At 37.5% G+C, this 21900-nt stretch overlaps 3 protein-coding genes across 3 annotated transcripts in view; 2 read left to right on the plus strand and 1 right to left on the minus strand.

Annotated features, from left to right (window-relative positions):
• Positions 1 to 21900, plus strand: part of LOC123878575 (protein ANTAGONIST OF LIKE HETEROCHROMATIN PROTEIN 1-like) — a 151832-nt gene that overhangs the window by 75687 nt on the left and 54245 nt on the right. The window lies entirely within an intron of this gene.
• On the plus strand, positions 7554 to 10652 carry LOC123878582 (protein ALP1-like). Its single transcript, XM_045925854.1, has one exon. The coding sequence runs from the start codon at positions 9011 to 9013 to the stop codon at positions 9878 to 9880; it is 870 nt and encodes a 289-aa protein (XP_045781810.1). The 5' UTR covers positions 7554 to 9010; the 3' UTR covers positions 9881 to 10652.
• Positions 18819 to 21866, minus strand: LOC123878584. Its single transcript, XM_045925857.1, has 2 exons — positions 21689 to 21866; positions 18819 to 19631 (listed from the first exon to the last, which is right to left on the minus strand). Exons 1-2 carry the CDS (start codon positions 21864 to 21866, stop codon positions 19036 to 19038), a joined length of 774 nt encoding a protein of 257 aa, XP_045781813.1. The 3' UTR covers positions 18819 to 19035.

Genomic DNA, 21900 nt, shown 5'->3' on the forward strand with positions numbered 1-21900 from the left:
GACCAAGGAACTGACTGGGAAGCACTCGAAAGGGGCGCCGCGTGTATGTCGGCGGGCGCCGGTACAGACGAAGTCCATTCATAACATATAGTTTTCCTAACTTGTAAATAACTACAAACTTGACATTGGCTAATCAGTATAAAGCCAGTCGAGAGAAAAAAAAAAAAGTTATTCGTTGCGGGGTAGTGATATTGTAGGTAACTAGTTAGGTATCTAAGTACAAAAAAAAATTGTATCTTTATTTCGTCAAAATTCGAAAGTGATTGGTTTGTTCGTTATCCTTATCGACTGCGTATATGTGTTGCTAACACTACTTGCTTGGTAAGTAAATGTTGTATACAATGTAGTTTTAAGTAAATAAGTAAGTAGTTAACTAATTAGGGAATCAGTAATGCAAAAACAAAGTCATAGTATTTGCAACTGAAAGCAGTTCGTTTTTGTATTGACTGTCACCTTATTATTAAGTCACATTAGTTTCCAGAAGTTCATTTAGCTATTTACTACTTAGTTATTGTTGTAGGTAACTTCGGTTTTCTTTACAGGAATGAGAGCGAGCTGAGTAGATACCGGCCGGCGTAACCTAAAATTTGAGTTTTGCTATCGAATCTATCGATCTCTTTGCTGAGACCAAGGTAAGTAGTTAGGTACCTACCTAGTATTGTTCAGTTAACAAAACGAATTTGAAATTCCCGCGTAATTTTCTTCACTGCGTACCTACCTAGTGCGTTTTTTTTTATTCTCTCGTCTGGCTTTACAAAGATTAGCCAATGTCAAGTTTGTAGATATTTTTAAGTTAGGGAAACTATATAAGTAAGGACATCGTCTGTGCCGGCGCTCGCCGACATACGCACGGCGCCCCTTTAGAGCGCTTCCCAGTTAGTTCCAGCATGGTTCTAGCACCAAAAACGCCAGTGAAACACAAAAACCAGCCACTTTTAACAAAAAAAAAAACGCTCCAAAAAGGCACCACACGCGCGCCATCAAACGCTACACAGACAAAGTCCACCTAGTGCGTAGCCTCTCAAACTCAAACAGTCCTGTGTTGCCAGATCGCCCGATATAAGACGATTTTAATCTTTTTAACCCCCGATCCAAAAAGAGGGGTGTTATAAGTTTGACGTGTGTATCTGTGTATGGCATCGTAGCTCTCAAACTAATGAACCGATTTTAATTTAGTTTTTTTGTTTGAAAGGTGGCTTGATGGAGAGTGTTCTTAGCTATAATCAAAGAAAATTGGTTCAGCCGTTTGAAAGTTATCAGTTCTATTCTAGTTAATGTAACCTTCACTTGTTGGGGTGATATAAATTTTTAATTTACACTTGTATTATAAATTGATTAACAAAATAAGTTATAGCTATTCAAAGACATTTCTAAATCCGTTGGTATATTATTATTTTACATATTGATTTGTTTTTCTTTTTCAGGATCAGCAGACAATTTATTCAATCAACAATTATTATTACGATTCTTTTTAAGCTTAACTAATGGGACAAGAAAACTGTTTAAATTTTTGTATAATAAAGTGCCATATTAACCTGTGTACCTTATTACTTTTATTTTCCACGAAAAACAAGGAAATGTTACTTTTCTCGTGAAAATGTTACATTTTGAGATGTCTCGTGTTACAATTGACTATCTGCCACTGGCAACACTGCAATGTACTGATTTCACTTTACAACGTACATTTTGTGTTCTAATTTTGTGTAATTCGGTCTCTCTGTGTGTCATTTAAAACCCTAGTCCATTTATAAGTATTAAGTTTGTTAATAAACTTACAGTGGCGCTCAACTAGTGGCCTATCGAAAAACGACAATTCGAGACCGACGCGAACGTGAGTCCCCGCCGCCATTTTCCCGTGGCGAACTTAAAATTTTTTAACCAAAAAATACATATCGCTATGTCGCAAACCCGAAATCCGAGAGAACGGCTGACACACAGCGAAGAAGACAGCGAGGAGGACAACGTTACAAGGAGAAAGGCGTGTCCTCCACGAAATATCGAATTGTCACAGGACCAACTGTCAAATTTAATCTCTAAAGTTATGCAAGAAACCTTAAGCCTATCACAAGCTACGTCATCGGAGACGATACGTCTCGGTAACCTCGCGAAATGCACCGCAAGATTCGACGGGGCCGGCGGACCGGACGCTATTGAAGCCTTCATCGACGCCGTCGAGGTATACATGGAGTGTGCAAACGTCAGTGACTCTCACGCATTGCGAGGCCTTGCAATGCTTTTCACGGGCGGCGCAGCTACCTGGTGGAGAGGTATCAAGGATGACGTGCACAGCTGGCAGGAGGCGAAAACAAGGATGCGTGGGATGTACGGAGCCCCACGCCCCGCTTATAAAGTGCTGCGAACAATCTTCTCACGTGAGCAAAACTCTGAAAGTGTCGATCAGTTTATACCTCGTATTAGAGCGCTTATCGCTAAATTACCTTATAAACTTGATATGTGTGTACAGATAGATATTGTATATGGTTTATTAGATCGTAAGATTCGCAAATATGTACCACGTAATACAATTAGTGATTTAGATACTTTGTTAACAAAAGCGAGAGAGGTGGAGGAGGCGAAGGCTGAAGTAAGTAAGTCGCAGTCTATAAATAAAAGCAACTCTAAACCCGCAGTTACAGAACCAATTGAAACTAGTGACAATGTAATCAGTCCCAAAAGGGTCCGCATTCGCTGTACATATTGTAAGGCTTTTAATCACAGTGTTGACACGTGTAGGAAACTTGCTTCTAAAAATGACAACATAAAGCCCAGTACATCCACAGATACAAAACCCATAAGTGATTTGTGTAATTCGGTCTCTCTGTGTGTCATTTAAAACCCTAGTCCATTTATAAGTATTAAGTTTGTTAATAAACTTACACATTTTTAAATAGAAAAAGAAAAAACATGTTTACTTATGTAAGTGTTCTCTAAGCTTTAAGGCCTGTCTTACATGGGCAACTTGAGCAGTTAGCCAGTGATTTTAAAATACATGGACTGCTCGAGCAGTCATTAATCAACAGCTTGAATAATATAAATATCATCATCAGCCTGTGGACGTCCACTGTTGGACATAGGCCTTCCCTATAGAGCGCCACCACACCCGGTCCTCAGCCTTCCTCATCCAGCCACTTCCCGCCAGCCGCTTTATATCGTCGGTCCATCGTGCTGGAGGGCGTCCCACACTACGTTTGCTTAAACGCGGTCTCCACTCAAGGACTTTCCGGCTCCAACGGCCATCGCCTCTACGACAGGCATGGCCTGCCCACTGCCACTTCAGCTTGCTAATAGTTTGGGCTATGTCAGTGACCTTGGTTCTCCTGCGGATCTCCTCATTTCGGATCTTATCCCTCAGGGAAACTCCTAACATAGCCCTCTCCATAGCTCGCTGAGCAACTTTGAATTTGTGAACAAGGCCATTTGTCAGTGTCCACGTTTCAGCACCATAGGTGAGGACGGGAAGGACACACTGGTTGAAGACTTTTGTTTTCAGGCATTGAGGAATTGACGAATATAAATATAGTGTCTTCAATTAGTGATTAATTTCCCTTCCACCTAATATCAAGACCTTCAAGTCAAGAGTAAATAGGCAACTTCTAGGCAAGCGCGTTCCATCTTAGGCTGCATCATCACTTGCTAGCAGGTCTGATTGCAGCCAAGCGCTAGTCTATATAATTAAAAAAAAATTGAGTTGATTTGTTTATGGGGGCGACATAATCACGAAGTGATAAAGCCACAGCTAAAAAAAGATTTAAAAAAAGCTGGAAGCTGCCAGTGATATTTATTTATTTATTTATTGACAACCAAAACAGATTACAATAATGATTTTAACCTAATTCTTAAATTGCTACATTTTGACCTTATTGTAATCCTATATGGTCGCACAACATGACCATGGTTTTTAAGGCACGCTTAGTTATTACTTAATATTAATAAATTAAATTTAATATAAACACTTAATAAGTACACTTATACTACATACTTAAATAATAACCTAAGAATTCGACGAAATAACAATGTTATTCTATTATTTTACTTAATTATTTTAACTACTTTTCTAGCAAAGTTATTAAATCTGTGATCAAAAATATCTAAGTCTATATCTGGTATATTATTATACTGCTGATAACTGCTGCTTACTGCCCAGAGCAGTCGCAACTGCTCAAGCAGTTCTATGTATGTATGCAAATAGAAGACTGTGGTTGGTTCACTATGCATTCAAAAGCAGTCCGCAGATGAGAAAAGTGACTGCTTCAACCTGCCCATGTATGGCCGGCCTATGGCTCATTGTGTAAATATGATGTGTTTTAGGGCAAGATACAACAAAAACTATATTAGGTAAAACTTATTGAAATAATTTGAAGACAAAACTTGCAGACAAATATGGAGAGTTGATGGCATTTGGAAAAAATGCTATTTTTAATTTAGACATAGTGACATTTCGCACTATGGGTCATTTATATCATTGAATGATAAATCTGTGAAACATTAACTGGTTGCAGAATTTTCTCACCAAATCTAATAGATGTATAGACTTTTGTTCAACTTCACATGCGGACCTATTTTGACTATGCGAAATACAAAATGATTCAAAATCCATTTTATATGCGAAAATGTGTTAGCCTGTCTCCTAGATTTACTCCCATCGGTATGGGATTTTGATAAAATTTGGTAGAGAGATAGCGTGCATCCTGAGGAAAACATATCTAAGTCACAAAATCAAAGAGTTCCCACTTCCCACGGTTTTTTTTAAACCGGTTTACGCGGACAAGGAAGCGGGCATCATTTTTTCGTCATAAGTATATAAAAATCATACGACATACCTATCTTTCTTCTTTGCGACTTGATAATATTATAAAAGACACTAACGTAGCAGAAAAGAACATTGCACTTATAAATTAGAACAATATTATATTGTTGAACAATCACCAATTGCTTGAACATCCGCCATTTGTATCATAGAGTAGGATTATATTAGGGTACCTATATATTAGGTTATATTTGTATTTTGTATTGATTTGTATCACAGATTAGGTACCTATTAGTTTAATTTGTCAGACTGGTAGGTACCTATAATATCTTTATAATATAGTGATGGCTCGTCTTGGCGGGGGCACTGCCGTGCCCCCTGATCTGTGATGGACTTCGTCTGTGTTGGTGTCTTCGATCATAGTATATACTTAGTCTGTGGTTGGTGTTAACTGGCGGGCGTGCTCTAACCACAGAGTACATTGAACTAACTCATGGACCTATTATAATAGCTTTATGAACTAACTTGTTACAAATAACTAGAAACTTGACATTGGCTAATCTTTGTACAGCCAGATGAGAGAGAAAAAAAAAAGATCTGTGATTTGTATTGCAGCAGCTGCATCAGGCAGACGAAACGAAGGCCGAAGCGGAAGTACACCATAGGTAATGCCATTGCAGCCATTGTCAATATGGTCAATGCATTATTTTAATATCTATGGACTATGCAAACATCTGCTGCATGTTTTCTGTTTGTAGCAAGCTATAATGCTCTTTGCTTTTATGATGGTGGCGCCACATGCTTGCTAGTTGCTACAAACAATATGTACAACAAGCATCGGCAAACACCACAAAGTACTTTTTATACCATTTCATACACAGTATTTGCCTTGCTTGCCAATCGGATCGAACAGCAAGCGATCTTATTTGGCAAGTACACACGGATCCACCATCCCACACGCCAGTGTTTGTTCTTTGCTAATTGTTGCAAGCATGTGGCGTCACCGCCATAAGATAAATACAGATACCCGCCCCCAAGAGGTGTTCCACAGAGAATAGCAATTAATTCCTGAGTCGCATAGTTTTTTTTTAAAGATTTACAGTCGTCACGGGTAACATTGCAAACTTCTCAAACCTTGTGATTCGACGCAACGAGTGGCTTGAGGCTTCCTGTTTGTCGGGTGATAAAAAAAAGAACCGGATATCGTGTCGTTGGGTCAGGTGAGTTTGCTGCAAGGCAAACGATCCAATCCAAGCACTGTAAAATGTAAATACAAACGCTTTGATGTTTGCCGATGCTTGCTGCAAGTGTCTGGCGCCGACTACAAGTATGTGGATCCGCCAAGAATGAAAAATCCATAGTCAAAATAAACCTAAATACTCTATGGAAAAATCTAGAAACAAAAGAAAAAAAAAACTCTTTCTCTATTTCACATTCCACATTTCAAAATCACTTCAAATTGTTCAAAATGTCGCAGCGTCGTACAAACGTCTTTCAGCAATTTTGTTGGCGTGGTTTTTGTAAAGTAGAAATAATTACACAGGTTTAGTTAATAATTATTACAAGTTAGATAGGTGAAGTTAAAATATGTACGTAAGTAAGTACTTACCTATTTCCAGGTGATGAAGAGTAAAAAAATGGTTTGGTCTCACTTTTCGTGTTCAGACGTAGTTGACTGTTGTAATATTCTCTTGTCTTGGAATTCATGGTGTTTTTGATTTCATTACAGTGCATTATTTTATTTTCAATTAATCGATTGGTTGTATCAAACAACGCCGCACCACGTGGGCTAAAAGGTTGGTTGTTTCGGCGCCTCGCACTGCTACCGAGGCGAGACCGCCTGAGGACCGCTCGGGGCATCTATGCGGCCTGCACATAAAATATGATAACTTGGAATGCAGAGGACCGCTCGATGACGGCGGCGTAAGACCCTGACGTGTGTCCCTACAAGAGACCTATGTCTCATAACTAGGTCTCTGGCTCTGAATATGCTGTGCGTGGAAAAAAGATCTGGTGTAAGGTGGTTGAAGTCCATGGTGTTGGTGATTGTGAGGGGAATTTGATGGTTGTGGTGTGGAAGATGATATTGCTAGTTTGCTCATAACCACCATCTTTTGCACGTTGTTTACTTTGTGGCTCTTGATAAGTTGATGTACATATTGGTTGATATATAATCTTTAATGCTGCTTCTTAGGATTCTGAGCCTAAGGGTGCCTATGGGACCCTAGTACCATCGCTGGCCATTAGTCGGTAGGGCTATATCTTAAAGGTACAGAATTGAAATTTTCAATGTAATCTATTGGTGCTTTGTCAATAAAAAATTAAAACTAAGATGGACTTGGCTTAGACTGCACCATCAACTTACCCCGAGGTAGATGGGTACCTTCAAGCCAAGAGTGAATAGGCAATTTCTAGGCAAGCGTGCTCCATCTTAGGCTGCATCATCACTTGCTAGCGAATGATAAAGAATCCTTCATGTGCAAGTTAAACTCATTAGGCTTGATCATGTCTTCAGTTGTAACATGTTATACTCAGCTTCTACGATGATCTTTGATTTTTCCACAAGACTGGGAAGGTGGTTTTGATTTTCTCAAAAGAAAAAAGTTTTATTACTGAGTGCTAATGACATACTCAATTGAACTTCGAACTAGCTTAATTTTGGGTTTTTTTTTTGTAGTTTTACTCTAACCTGAACTTATAAATTGTCTTATCTCCCAATGGAACTGATACAATCAACACTAAAGGTGCATCCATCTTAATTACTAAGAACATGACCCAATGGACATGATTTTGTATAAGATGGACACATCTTAGGGCGCTTGTACACGCTAAGAAAATTTGCCGTTCCTGCGGCAGACAAGACAAATTCTTCGTGTAGACGACAAGAATTTTGTCTGTTCCACACACGAAAACTTTTCGTGTCTTCCGCAGACAAGACCAATGGAAACGTGTACACGACACGATTCTTTTCGTGCAGTCGACAGTCGGGCGTAGGGCGCGCAAGTAATAACAAGTGTAATCAGTGAGTTTCGTTTATTTATATAAATGTTAACTACAAAGCAAAAAAGAATGATAATTGCATATTATTATTATAACAAAATAAAAAAGGAAACAAAAAACAAGAGACTTTACTGGGTTCATCCAATTATACAAGAGAAAAATGAGTTTGGCGGGTTCATTACCCTTTACCGTGTCATGCGACAACATGAGGAAAAATTTGTGGATTATTTTCGCATGAAAATTTCTACGTTTGACAAGCTTTTGACAACAATAGAAAATAATATACGACATGAAAATACCAAAATGCGAGAAAGTATTCCTCCATACATTAGATTGGCCGTAACATTAAGGTAAGTAATTTTTTTAAGCATATTGATTTGAACGTTATACAATAATAAATGTCTTTGAAGTGTTACATGTTTCCAAATTCAACAGACTCCACATGTTCATATTCTTCAGAAAAGTCAAAGTGAAATTCATCTGTATGCGATGTTTCCACACTACTAATAGTTTCAGTGTCAAATTCAATGGATGTAGATTTTTGAGTACTGTAACCTGGTCGAGTCGAGTATGATGGGCCGGGTACGTTAAATGACGACGTAGAAGGCTGCGTTGTTTTGTAATACTCAGTACTCCATTGATGCTGAACATCACTTCCCTTTCGTTGTTGCGTAGAACGCACAAGTTTTAAAACTTCAAACTGGAAATCCACCATTTCCTCATCACTGAACTTATCAACACTCGGAGCTATACTTTTAAAAAATGACATGGCACGGCTCTCTTCTTCTTTGGTAGCAGCCTTTATAAATTCTGCCATATTTTTGTCCACCTCGCTAACATCCTGTTTCTTTTTTTTCGCGATCGGTGTATGTTCTACGGGACTTTTTTCCACGTTTGTTGTTTCGGGTATATTTGACTCAGTGTCTCGGCGTGTTACAATTTTTGTCAAAAATAACATTTCGTCGTAAAAATCACATTTACGAATCTTCTTAGCACCCGATCCCGATTTCATTTCTTTAAGTCTTCTGTGACATTTCATCCACCTATCTCGCAAACTTGTCCATTTTTTTGCTGTAGACTTTGCTGAAACAAAAAACGAACTACCGTTAGAAAGTAGGTACCATCTATTGCAAGTAGACATAAACTTCATATAAAAAAGGAAATGACCTCATTGTAAGAGTAAGAACACACTTGCAATTAATCGCACTGCAAGTTGCAAGTGTGTTCTTGCTCTAAGACATTGTTACAATTTTTTACAGATACATGGCAACTGGAGATGCCTTCGCACGTCTTCATTTCGATTTTCGAATCGGAATAAAAACAATAGCGAACATTGTACGTGAAGTTACTCATCATATTTGGTCAGAATTATCTACAGTTTATATGCGGATGCCAACACAAGAAGAATGGTTGAATATAGCACAAAGATATGAAATAAATGCCAATTTTCCACACTGTCTTGGAGCACTGGACGGGAAACATATTAGAATAATTAAACCCGAAGAAAGTGGATCAATGTTTTTAAATTATAAACATTTCTTTTCTATTGTTCTCATGGCTATTGTGGATTCCAACTACAATTACATTTTTATTGATGTAGGGTCGTATGGTAAAGAATGTGATTCAAATGTTTTCAAAGAAACACAGTTTTGGAAAAAACTTGTTGACAATACGTTAAACATACCATCCCCATGCTCTATAATAAATACTAACTATATATTACCATATGTTTTTGTAGCTGATGAAGCTTTCGCACTTCATGCTAACGTACTTCGACCCTACGGTGGTAACGAACTCACAAAAGAACAAAAGATATTTAATTATCGCTTGACAAGGGCAAGAAGATACGTCGAGTGTGCATTTGGAATAATGGCCAACAAATGGAGAATTCTGCACCGATCTTTAAACTTAAGTCTCGATTTAACAGTTGCTATTGTAAAAACTACTTGCGTTTTGCAAAATTTTATTCATACAGAAGAAGGTCACGTTGAGCCTTTAATCAATCGAGACCGATTAAATAGTCCATTGCATTTAGAAGGCAATAATCTCACAGCAGACGAAATTCGTCAAAAATATACTGAATATTTTTCCTCTGATGAAGGATCACTGCCATGGCAAGATAAATACACATAAAAAATAAGTTCTAAAACTAAAACCCGACTACTAAATTTTAATCCAAAAAGTGTGAAACAAGGAATTATTCTTACCTGCCATATTGTTTAAATAAACAATTACATGTTATATTTTTTTTCATGTTTATACGTATTTTATTATAAGTATTAGTCATTATCGTTTTTAGCAAAGCCGTGTCCGTATGCTACTTAGCGCTATTGAACTTATGATTGCTTGCAACTTAAATCTTTTATTGTAGATGTATTTAATGTGGGTAACGACAATGATTAATATTTATAATAATATATAGCTATATAGAATATATCTAGTAATCTGAATTTTTGAAAATTGTAAAAAGATAGTAATATGTTGTAAGTACTTACCATATTCATTTTTTTTGACATTTGTCATTTCGTCGAAGTCTTTGTTTAAGATAGTAAATATTTCTCTCCATGCTTCGTATGTGAGTCTTTTATCTTTATATATGTCTAAAGTTTTGTCCCACAATACCGGTCGTCCTTCTACTAAAGTTATAAGTAACTCATCAGCCATTTTGTACTCTACGCTGCAATACACGTCCACACCAAACGCACAACGCACAACAAAAACTGGGCTGGCTCAACCCTACTACACCGCCCCCCCGCCGCTCCGCAACAACGTTCGCCGCGTCGTGTCTTGCGCAGACAAGATTTTTTTCGTGCACCGCTGCGAGCAGTGTACACAGTTATTTTCTAGTTACGACACGAATTCTTAGGTACGCCCGGCGTTTTTTCTTAGCGTGTACAAGCGCCGTTAGTGTTTCCTTTTTGATTATAGAGACACTTTGTTCAGGTATTTGATTGGTACTTACACTGCATTTTCACTAATCAGTATGGCCTAACTCAAAATGTGTAGTTCTTTTTATTCTCCTAACTATCCTGTTAACATTTTTCATTATTTTGAAAACAATATTAGTGCAGTGGTTAAGGGGCAGACTGTAAACCCCTGTAGGTTCATCAACCCTAACCAGTTAAACTGTCTATTACAGGCATTGGTAAATCCAAGTTGGTAAAAATCTGTCAATTTGATTCATCAGTGCAAGTTGGGAAATTGAAAATTACTTGACTCTTATAAAAAAGATTGTATTAACTAAAAATAGTTGAAAATGATTGAAAAACAATAGCTCAACGGTTACTAACAGTAACCCCATAGTTCCAAACCTGACTAGTTGAACTATTATGATACATACTAGAACAAACAAGCTTCATGCTTGGTTGGTGGAAATCTGTCAAAATGTCTTTTGGATTAAGAAATTGAATCTTGTAAAAAAAAGATTGTATTCAATATGAAAATAATTACAGATGATGGAATTACCTCAATAGCACAACGTTGAAGGGGCAGACTGTAACTCTTAAGGTTGTAAGGTCCTAACCTGACTAGTTGATCTATTGTGGTACCTACAAGCACAAGCTTCATGCTGAGTTGGTGGAAATCTGTCAAATTGATTCAGAACTATTGTGGTATCTATGTCTAGCACAAGCTTCATGCTTAATTGGTGGAAATCTGTCAAAATGTCAAATTGATTCATCAGTATAAGTATATTTGTTGATTAAAACTCACTCCTTATTTTGTATTATTAGATTTGGATTAAGAAATTGAATCTTGTAAAAAAAAAGATTATACTAAATCTGAAAATAATTAAAGATGATGGAAAACACCTCAATAGCACAATGGTGAAGGGGCAGACTGTAACTCTTAACGTTGTAAAGTCCCAACCTGATTAGTTGATCTATTGTGGTACCTACTAGAACAAGCTTCATGCTGAGTTGGTGGAAATCTGTCAAAATGTCAAAGTGGTTCATGAGTACCAGTTCATTTGTTGATTGAAAATCACTCCTTATTGAAGACATCGTATAGTGTTGCCACTAGATTTCAACATGAGGTTATTCAAAAGGGGTGGGTCAAAAATTACCCGAACGCAACCTTTCAATATTTTTTTTTGCATCATTTTTTTGCTATTTGGATGTATGGACAACCTACTTCGATATTTGGAGTAGTCGGATTCTTATGTTACAGCTAATATGAACATGCTACGTTTAAACTGACAATTCCTACATATAACATGAGTCTGCGCATTATATGACACCTTTCTGTTTCTTGTACTTATCAAGCATTGGCATCTCACGCAGTTTCTGCGTTTAATGCAGCCGTTGCCAAATTAGACGGCATGTGGGTCAGAAACATGGATTGAGCCGTGTATTTAGCATACCATGGGTATGTATCGTCGATTTTGCGATACGGTATTTTACTATGGGGAAATTCTGTAGACGCTACAAAAGCATTTATCAAACAGAAAGCTTGTGTTCGATCAATATGTCGAGCTGAAACTTTGGACAGTTGCAAACCATTGTTTAGGGAGAATAAAATTCTACCGTTACCATGTCTTTATATATACGAAGCACTGCTATTTGTAAAGAAAAACCCTAATCTATTTCCCACATTAAAAGAAAAATATCCTAATAAGAGAGGCAGGCCATATCCACAATTTAAACTCTGGGCTCCACCACAAAGGTTGGCTGTCTTTTCACACAATTCGCCATGCATGGCTGTTGCCTTGTATAACAGACTTCCAGACTGTAAAAAAAATTTGCCGCTTTTAAAATTCAAGCGAGAAATTTTTGACATGCTCAATCAGAAAAATTATTATAGTATAAAAGAATTTATTAACGACAATGACATACTAAAAATAACTAGTTAACCCCACTATTTTAATGTATCTATAATATTGGATAATTTGACTGCGTAATTACAAATTGAAATTGTACTGTTTGACCTTATAAACAATTAGTAACTTAAGTTTTCGATTGATTGTAAATGTTAATTTTAACTTCAACTTAAATATATGCACACTGTCGGTGACAGTCGATTGTGTAGGGACTACACTGATTCATTGTTAACTTGTTATGTACCCACAATCTGGTAAATAAAATATTTATTATTATTATTATTGCTTGTATTTTTGGAGGAATTTTCTCTGAAGTCTTCCAAAGAAATCACCCTATTTGTTTTTTATGGGCGTGTGAACAAAAAGCGACACCACACTCAGAACCCATGGTTCAGAGTGTGGTGTGGCTTTTTGTTGGCACAAGGGTGGTCATAGGTCAAATCGTTGGTCACAACTAGTTTTACCTTGCCCATGCAAAAAATGCATAATGCATTCATAGACGTAGTTTGAAGAATACAAATGCCTATATTTGCAAACAATATGTTTCAGTACATGCCACTTGCCTTACTTTTCTTATACCGGCATTGGCATCTCACGCAGTTTCTGCGTGTAATGCAGCTGCTATCATTTCGATCCAAAGGAGACAGCATATGCGTGAGAACCATTGGCCGTGGATTGCTTGTATTTTTTGGCGGCAACAGTTCAATTATCACTTTTCTCTGAAGTCTTCAAGAGAAATCGCCCTATTTCTTTTTTATGGGTGTATGAATAGGTAAATGGGTTCTGGGTGTGGTTTGACTTTTTGCACAAGAGCTGTCACAGGTCAGATCGATGGTCACAACTGGTGCTTTTACCTTGGCCATACAAAAAATACATAAATGCATTCGCAAATGTAGTTTGAACAATATAAATGCCCATTTTCGCAAACCATCTCATTGATTTGAGCTCACAGGTATATTAAGGCAGAATTTTGGTCGTGACCCAACATGCATACTTGGCATTGAGCGAACGCTTGGGAGCGAAAGATCTCCTCCCAAGGTGAACGACAGCATGTCTCTGTGGCTCCCAGTGGCTGAACAAAGTGTTTTTTTCAAAAGTAAATTTTCTGTAAGGCCTTGTATGAAATTGTCAAACATACGGAGTGACCAGTGTATAAATATGGCTCTAATAAGTAATTTGAAAATAACTTGCCCTTTTCTATCTACATGCCATTTGCCCCCAAATTTTTTATCTGTTTCTGTATTTTTATCTGACTTTATTGCTCTGGGTTCTAGCCCCAGCGCTCGAGACCATGTGGACCATCTAAGAGGTATAATTTGATCCCAAAGTCTATTCTTTTGTCGTATTGCCTGTCGTCCTCTGAACAAAACCATGGATTCCTCAATTACAAGTTTTTGTTTTGCTAGGATAGCTGCTTTCACGAACTGATTAAAATAATCTTATAAGCCAGGTTCGACAGTATAATTCGAGAACCATCTCGATCTGTAAAAAATAGCATTTTCAAAATAAGAAGAAATCTATTCCTGCTCATATAGTATGTAAAGAAAATTTTACTAAATGAGTTTTTCTCGAGTAATGATTAAATCTATTCAATCGTACTGTTTTTTTTTTCTCGTTTAAAGAGCTGGGTCACTAGTGTGACCATGTGGCTCTGGTAGGACCATACTATCCTATTCTAACACTTAAAACTATATCTACATACTATTAACTATTACCTCTTAAGTCTTATATTTCTACGGGTCATCCTGTACAAGTGTTTTGCTGCATCAGACGTTGGGTTTGTCAAAATAATATTAACGTGTCCCAACGTCCTGTCCGGAATCGTACTGTTCCCATATAGTTAAAAAGGAATACCCAAAAATGTCAGTAGCTCCGTTTCATTTGTAATTCTCCTCTCTTCGTTCTCTTCTCTAGTCTGAGGTCAATTATGGACATTTGCATGCCCATTGATCCAACTTGCAAAAAAAAAATAGTGAAAAATACCTTGAAATAATCAAAAGGTTCCTTATTTCCTGCATTTTCAATGTAATCGTCTGGGCTTCGGTGGTGCTAAGAATTGTTCCCTCTCTGGTACCTTCAGGAGTCCACCTGTCTTCAGTCCACTCTTCCGAGTCTTCCGTACAACTGGTATTCGGATTAAACTTCTATTTCCCGCATTTTCAAATTTTCAATGTTTACTGAGCTCCGGTTGTGCTGGGAATACTGAAGTATTATTATTTTTAATTCTTAACTGAAATTCAAACTTGCTAAATTAAAACATTTATCAGACAGCAAAATGTAACCTTATAAGTTTTTTATTTTTTTACTTTTAACTAGCTTCACGGCTCTGGCATGTAGTCCTTTAGAGCCTTTTTAATTTCTACTGGCGCTGAAGGTGTGAAGCCCATGGAATAGACACGCCCGGGTTTAGGGCCGACCAGGCCTCCAACGCATGACCCGCAAAGAGGATGCGTGCAGCGCAGGTTCACCATTAGCAGGAAGTATGCTAGCGACAAGGCCCGCAGCCCCAAGCGCCGACGCAATTAAGACCTGCAGACCCACATCCCGCGCGCGGCTCAGTTCTAGACCTCCCAGGCGCATTGGAAGGGTAGCCTGACTCCATTGGTCCTAGTTAAGGGACACATTCAGGATTGACTCCAAAATGGCCTATAAAACACTGTCGAATGACGAGAAACTACCTGGATGCAGCCAAGTTGGGCAAGAGGATCAAAGCAACATGGGCTGACAGGTCACTAAGTCGCTCCCGTGCGGCGGAAAGAAGATGCTTCCTTGATTGATAGTCTCAGGGATAGCGGATGAAAAGATTGGACCTAGGAGGAAGAAATTGTTGGCGTCTAACTCCTTTAGTCCAGGTATTAGAAGTTCAAAGTGAGGATACAGAAGGTGGGACTCTGGATTGCAGAATAAGAAGTCACACTTGGACGTGTGCTATATACCCCAGCTCACACTACGGAGCTGGAGGTATGGAGGTCTGTTAGATCTTACAGAGTAACCTCACTCTGGCAGCCACTCCCTAAACTGTTAAAAAATATTCTTTTTTGACTACACGGGTGGACATGACCTTGTAAGTCGTCCATGGGTGATAATCCACATATTATTAATACTGTGAATATGTGGTATACGGAGCCGGGGATATAAAGGACCTGCTAGATCTTTCAAGGCAGTTTCGACCGCTGCCAGCTGCTGCCACATGATACCCCTGAAGTATTGGAATATATTTTGATTTGTTAAGTTAGTAAAGTTGCCTTTAAATCTACCATTCACGGCCTCTTCTACTAATCGACAAATAGTATCCTCCTATTGCTTCTGGTGGTTGATCGCATTCTAGAAGTGATTCTGGCATATATGCTTTTTAGTTTTGGGTTTTTAGTGATTCTGGCATATATGCTTTTTAGTTTTGGGTTTTTAGTGATTCTGGCTTTTGGTCTTTTTAGTCTTGGGTTCGAATTTTGTTGAAGATGTTGAAAATAAGAAGAAGCTCCTTGTTCGCCGTCCGCACTAGTTCTGCGAGGATTACCGCTTGTAAGCCATCCAGGCCATCTTTTCATATTTGTTTTCCTTTTACCAGCAACATCTTACTATTGTTCTGCAGCTTTTAAGTTTTTATACCCCTGAAATATTGAAATATATTGGATTTATGGCCATGGATTAGTTACAAAATGGTAGCTAATGAAAATGAAAAAATATTTATTTTTCTCTTTACATTTGCCTTAAAAGTAAGGAACGGTAACAACAGCGTTAGTTATAAAAATAATGCGACCGTTAAACAGACTTAGTACCAATTCAACAATATCAGAGTTGAATTTATCTTCCATAATACTTCTGAATGTATCGTAGGTCCAAAAAAGTGAAGATTGTAAACAAAGAATCACTTTCCAGGTTGCCAAAATTCATGTTTATTTCGGTTTTGATAACTTAAGTCTCTCTTCCTCTCTCGCCGTTTAGTCGAGAACTTGAGAACTCACAATCAACTTACGAACTCGAGTTCATCACTAACATGCTGATGGAACTTACGACAGCTTTTGTCACGTTTCATAGGCTCGGACTCCCAACTTGGCTGGAAATATTGTCGTTAGCATACAGACAGTCTCTTGTAGCCTCATATTTTAGGCTGAAAAAGTGATTAATTTTAGACTGATTTGTACTGATTCGCTTAAGCTTTCATAATAATTTTCAATTCTTCGCTACTCAGAGCGACGTCGACGAGTGTATGGCGAAGTATCAAACATGTTCGCCACATTATAGTAACTTCTTTTTGAGATTGTGCTATGGATATGGCTTGTGTCCCAAGGTTGACTTAGAGCGAGGCACCATTAGTGCGTTGCGTCGCGTCGTCGCAACGGAACAGCACATTGTATGCCACACCTGCGTTGCGACGACGCACGATATCGCAGCGCAAGAGCGTCGCAGCAACATTATGATTTATCCCATATAATGGGTCTTTCTTGGACCAAGGATATGAGAAAATCTATATCAATCTCCTGCTCACTCATTATGTTAAAAAATGTCGTTACGCTCGTCTAGCTTCCTCCTCTAGTAGTGGATCACTGTCCGTCGTCGCAGCGGAGCTCCGCAACGCAGCGCAACGACGACGCGAGATCCACCAGACATGACTCCGTCTCCGCGCTCGACAGCGAACTCAACGCCGTCGCGCGGAGACCAACCCCGGACTGACTACACATCGGATACACAAAGAAGTCCACTAAGGCCATAAGCCAAGATGGCAGGCCCTAGCCGGTGAAATCCCAGCTAAAAGCTCGTCACCAGGGCACAAAGTTGCCCTGCGCCTCACCCGGGTAAGGAGGCCATGCCTCGAGGCTCGTACCCCCGCTTGGCCGTTCCGACCAAACGGAGAAGACCCGCACTACTATCACCCTCCCTCCCGCTTCGTCTCTCGTCCGTCGATCCGTTGAATTGTCGCGTGCGACGACGCTACGGTCTAAGGGCATAAACTGCGTTAAGCGTGTGCACGCACGTGAGCACGTCGCGGGCCACGCTTCTGGTGCACGCACGTGAGCACGTTCGCGTGCTTATGCGCGGGCATCGGCGCGTGCATCCGCGTACGCAGTTTTCTCAGTACAATTTTGACGTTGGAGGTGTACAGTCGAATAAGTAATAATGGATAAATTAATGTTGTATTATTTATCAAGACGACGGCGACGACGAATTGCCAAAAAAAGACGCCAGCCAGTAAGCCCGTTCGTTGAATCTAGGTTACTGTGCGGGGAATTCGTGGTGAAGTTTGGTATATTAAGAAAAAATGAAAGGTTTTTTTTCAAATATTTTAAAGTTTCATTACAAGTCTATGATGAATTATATTCAAAACTGGAGCCCTATTTGAAGACTAACAATCTACGATTGAAATCTACGTCAATCGTATCACCAATGGAACGATTTGCAATGACATTGCGGTAAGTAAAGACATTTCGATATTAATAATCATCTTTATTCATGTAAAAAAACAGTCATTATTTAACAAAAGTTTAGAACACTCATATTTTTTGCCAATTTATGTAAGTCACATTACTGTTTAGCCACATCAAGCAAGAAAGAAGAAGAAGTTCTTATTGTTTCGGCAGTGACACCTGAATATGGCTTAAAATGTTTTTCTTGATGTGGTTCACGGACCGAAACACATAACCGCACACTTATTAATCATCATATTAATCACAGTTTCTTATATTTATTAATTATATTTTGTTATTTCTAAATTACACAGTTTTATCTTTTTCGTTTTTTTTTATCTATACCTACTTATTCACTTATTTTTTTATATACTTAATCACAACAGTCATCACAGTGTCTTGCATAAACGCTACGTTACAATTAGTCATTGATTATTCATTTGAAATACACTAATAAAATCACAGGTTCAAGTTTAAAATAAAAAAACACAATAACAGTTAAAACAGTACAATAAGTCTAAATGTCTTAATTATAATAATATACCTACCTTACAAAGTATTAATTATAATGACGCATATTGATTGCAAGTTTTTACATATGAATATTTCCCTTATTAATTATTCCCTTCTATTACTAGATCGGGTACTAATATTATTTTAAATTCTTATTTATCATCACAATCATAATCACAGTTTACTACATAAAAGATTAAATTTAAGAAGAGGACATATGAAGGAGCAATGTTATGAGTAGGTTCAAAAAAAAGGTCCATTAAGTAAAAAAGGGGTCTATTGATACACTTTTTTATTTGACCCCAAAATAGGGTTTAAGATAAAAGTGTCCGAATCGACCCCGTTTCTTTCCTTATGAACATGACACCTCAAGGCTTGTAAACTTTTGGCGAATGCCCTTGTATATCATAATAATTGCACATGAGACCAGAAAAATATAAATATAAAATTGCGCTTTTTACTAACTTAAATAGTTCTTCATGTTCTTCTCTTTCTTTTGTTCTTAATAATTAAACAGTCTTAATCAAATCTTCAAAGTCTTTCTTGTTACCTATTTATTCATTGTTCGTATCTGATCTTACATTTAAGGATTCTAAATCATTCGTTACCGTATTTTGCGTTAATGAAAGGTCATCAATGGTAATAATCATTTCTTTTTCAATATCAATTAAAGCTTGTAATACTTTCGTACGAAATAATAATTTTTTAAAGCAACTCAATTTTTTTACAGTTGGTAATAATGACTTAAAAAAATTCAAGTCTTCGTCCATATTATCTGCAGTGTTATTCTTCACGTAATTTAACAACTCTAATTCGAAATCAGTTGGCGATTCGCACTTACGTTTCTTGGAAGATCGTGTTTCTTTGGTAACGCTGGAGCTGGTGCTAGGTACATTAATCAAATCTTCTTCAATAATCGTATTATTTTGTGAAGTTCTCGGTGACGCGTTTTGCTCTACTGACTGATTAAAATTGTCTGCCGATTCTTCTCCTTGAGTATTCGAGTTTGAATCTAAAAATGACAGCATGTTATAGTAAACGTATGTTTTATTTGCCCTGGAACCGGAGCCTGATTTAAGTTTTTTTTTAGTAGACCTCACTCTTATATAAGTGTCTCTTGCAGTTTTCCATCTTTGCTGCAGCTTTTTCACTGAAACAATAACACAGGTATTTTATTTTATTACAGATATTTAGTTAGTGGACATACCTTCGTCGATATTCATCTGGCGTATCAGACAGGACTAACCACGGTCAGAAAAATAGTAACAGAAGTTTGTCAAATTATAATTGAAAGGTTAAAGGAAGAATGTATACCAAAATTTTCCCGTGCGCTATGGGTAGAGACTGAAAAAGGTTTTTTAACGCAAGCCCAGTTTCCTAACTGCATAGGTGCAATAGACGGAAAACATATACGCATTATAAGACCTCCACATAGTGGTTCCCTCTATTACAACTATAAGCATTACTATTCTATTGTACTGCTTGCAATGTGTAACGCCAACTATGAGTTTACCTATATAAACGTGGGAGTGCAGGGTAAAGAATCTGACTCCGCAATTTTCACACAAAGCCGATTGTACGAACAAATCAACAATGACTTAATAGATATTCCTCCTGCCAAAGCATTGCCCGTAATACACAATGATAAACCAACCAACATTGCTGCAACCGCAGCTTTGCCCTATATTATTGTAGGAGATGAAGCATTTGGGTTATCTAGCCATGTCATGCGGCCATATGCTCGAGCTCTCGATTTAAACTACAAAAAAAAAATATTCAATTATAGGTTAACGAGAGCGCGACGTTATATTGAGTGTACATTTGGTATCATGGCTAATAAATTTCGCATACTCCATCGTCCATTGAACGTTGGAAAAGACAAAGCAATTTGTTTTCTTAAAACAATTTGTATTTTGCATAATTTTATAAGATCAAGAAGTCAAATTAATGACTTTCATGATATTGTCATTATACCAGACCATATACGTTCAGTTCGGGGGTTAATTGGAAATACCCACAGAGATTCGTATACATTACGCGATAGCTTCGCAGATTATTTCGTTGCAGACGGACAGCTGTCATGGCAAGATCGCAGTATTTATTGAAGGCTTTTTTATAATTTATGTACATTCAATAATTGAATTTTCACGGTTTTTTACCACACATTTTTTATTAACATAGCAGGCATATTTTGACAGCAGCATAGCAGACATTTTATACCTAATGATTTTATTTGTTAAATTCATCGGATGTAACCAGTTGCGCCGCCATGACAGTCGAAAATTATAAGAAATTCAGTATTCTTACATTAAATAGGTAAAATGTTATGTAATTACGCATAAAATGAAACTTTTTTTCTTTCATTACACATCCAGTGATGTGTAGTTTGTACAGTGTCTAAAAACACAAGTAGGCATCTTTTTTACTAAAATATTATTGGTACTCAAACACATGTAGACGCGACACCGATTGGAGCGTGACTAACTGCATGGTAGGCAATTACCTTCCATTGCTCTTGCCTTTGAAAGCGGGCGTATAACTAATCTAGTTATATAAAATCATAGGATGTAACCAAATAACTTAGATTGTTGTAAACTAAAGTTGAGAGATGTCAAAGAAAAACCTACAAAACTACAAAACGCACGCTTATTTTACAAAGTTACTAGCCCAATTCTAAAACCAATATAATAAATATTTTAGTTGATAATTGTTTTATTTATTTACCTACCGATCCACTGTTTCTGCCCTAAAATGATTTTGAACCCTAAATACACCGATAGTGTGAAGTAGTGTGAAGCTCGCAGTCGTGAACATACTGGTTGTCTCGTGACGCGCAAAATGGCGGCGACCGCGTGGCCGAAAGAAAGAACTTTGGAATTTATCGAGCAATAATTATATAAAACCATACCAATATTATGGGACATTGTTCACACGAATTTCACAATGTTCAGAAATACGCAGTATCTCTGCACTAGTTTTGAATATAAGCATGATTTTATATTTACATAGGTAAATTATTGTAAATATTCCGAGTTTTAATTTTATAGTTGGATTAATTGTTGAAAACATTTAATTGACACAAATACAATTGAAATAACTAATTATATATAACTAATTGCATAGATTATTAAAAATAAAAATTAGGCGCAAAGAATAGTTTACCTAACCTACGTTATTATAAAATAAAAAAAGAGTGTAGGTACTTACCTTGTATGTTTTTTTCTGCTTCACTCCAGTCATCAAAATTTTCAAACAGTACTTTACAAATGTCTAGCCATGCTTTTGATTTAGCGTCCCGGTCTTTAAATATTTCGCTTGATTGGTCCCATATGGCAGGACGACACTGAACTTCAACAATTACCCTTTCTGTATCAAAATTTGTCATTTTTTGTTATGGGCCGGGCACGCGCGTGCGGTCG

This window comes from Maniola jurtina, chromosome 26, assembly GCF_905333055.1.
Source record: "Maniola jurtina chromosome 26, ilManJurt1.1, whole genome shotgun sequence".
NCBI lineage: Eukaryota > Metazoa > Arthropoda > Insecta > Lepidoptera > Nymphalidae > Maniola > Maniola jurtina.

Coding starts and splice junctions, on each gene's coding strand:
- LOC123878582 (XM_045925854.1), top strand. CDS start 9,011: ATGGCAACTGGAGATGCCTTCGCACGTCTTCATTTCGATTTTCGAATC.
- LOC123878584 (XM_045925857.1), bottom strand. CDS start 21,866: ATGACAAATTTTGATACAGAAAGGGTAATTGTTGAAGTTCAGTGTCGT. Junction 19,632..21,688: donor AGCAGAAAAAAACATACAAG/GTAAGTACCTAC, acceptor TTATTGTTTCAG/TGAAAAAGCTGCAGCAAAGA.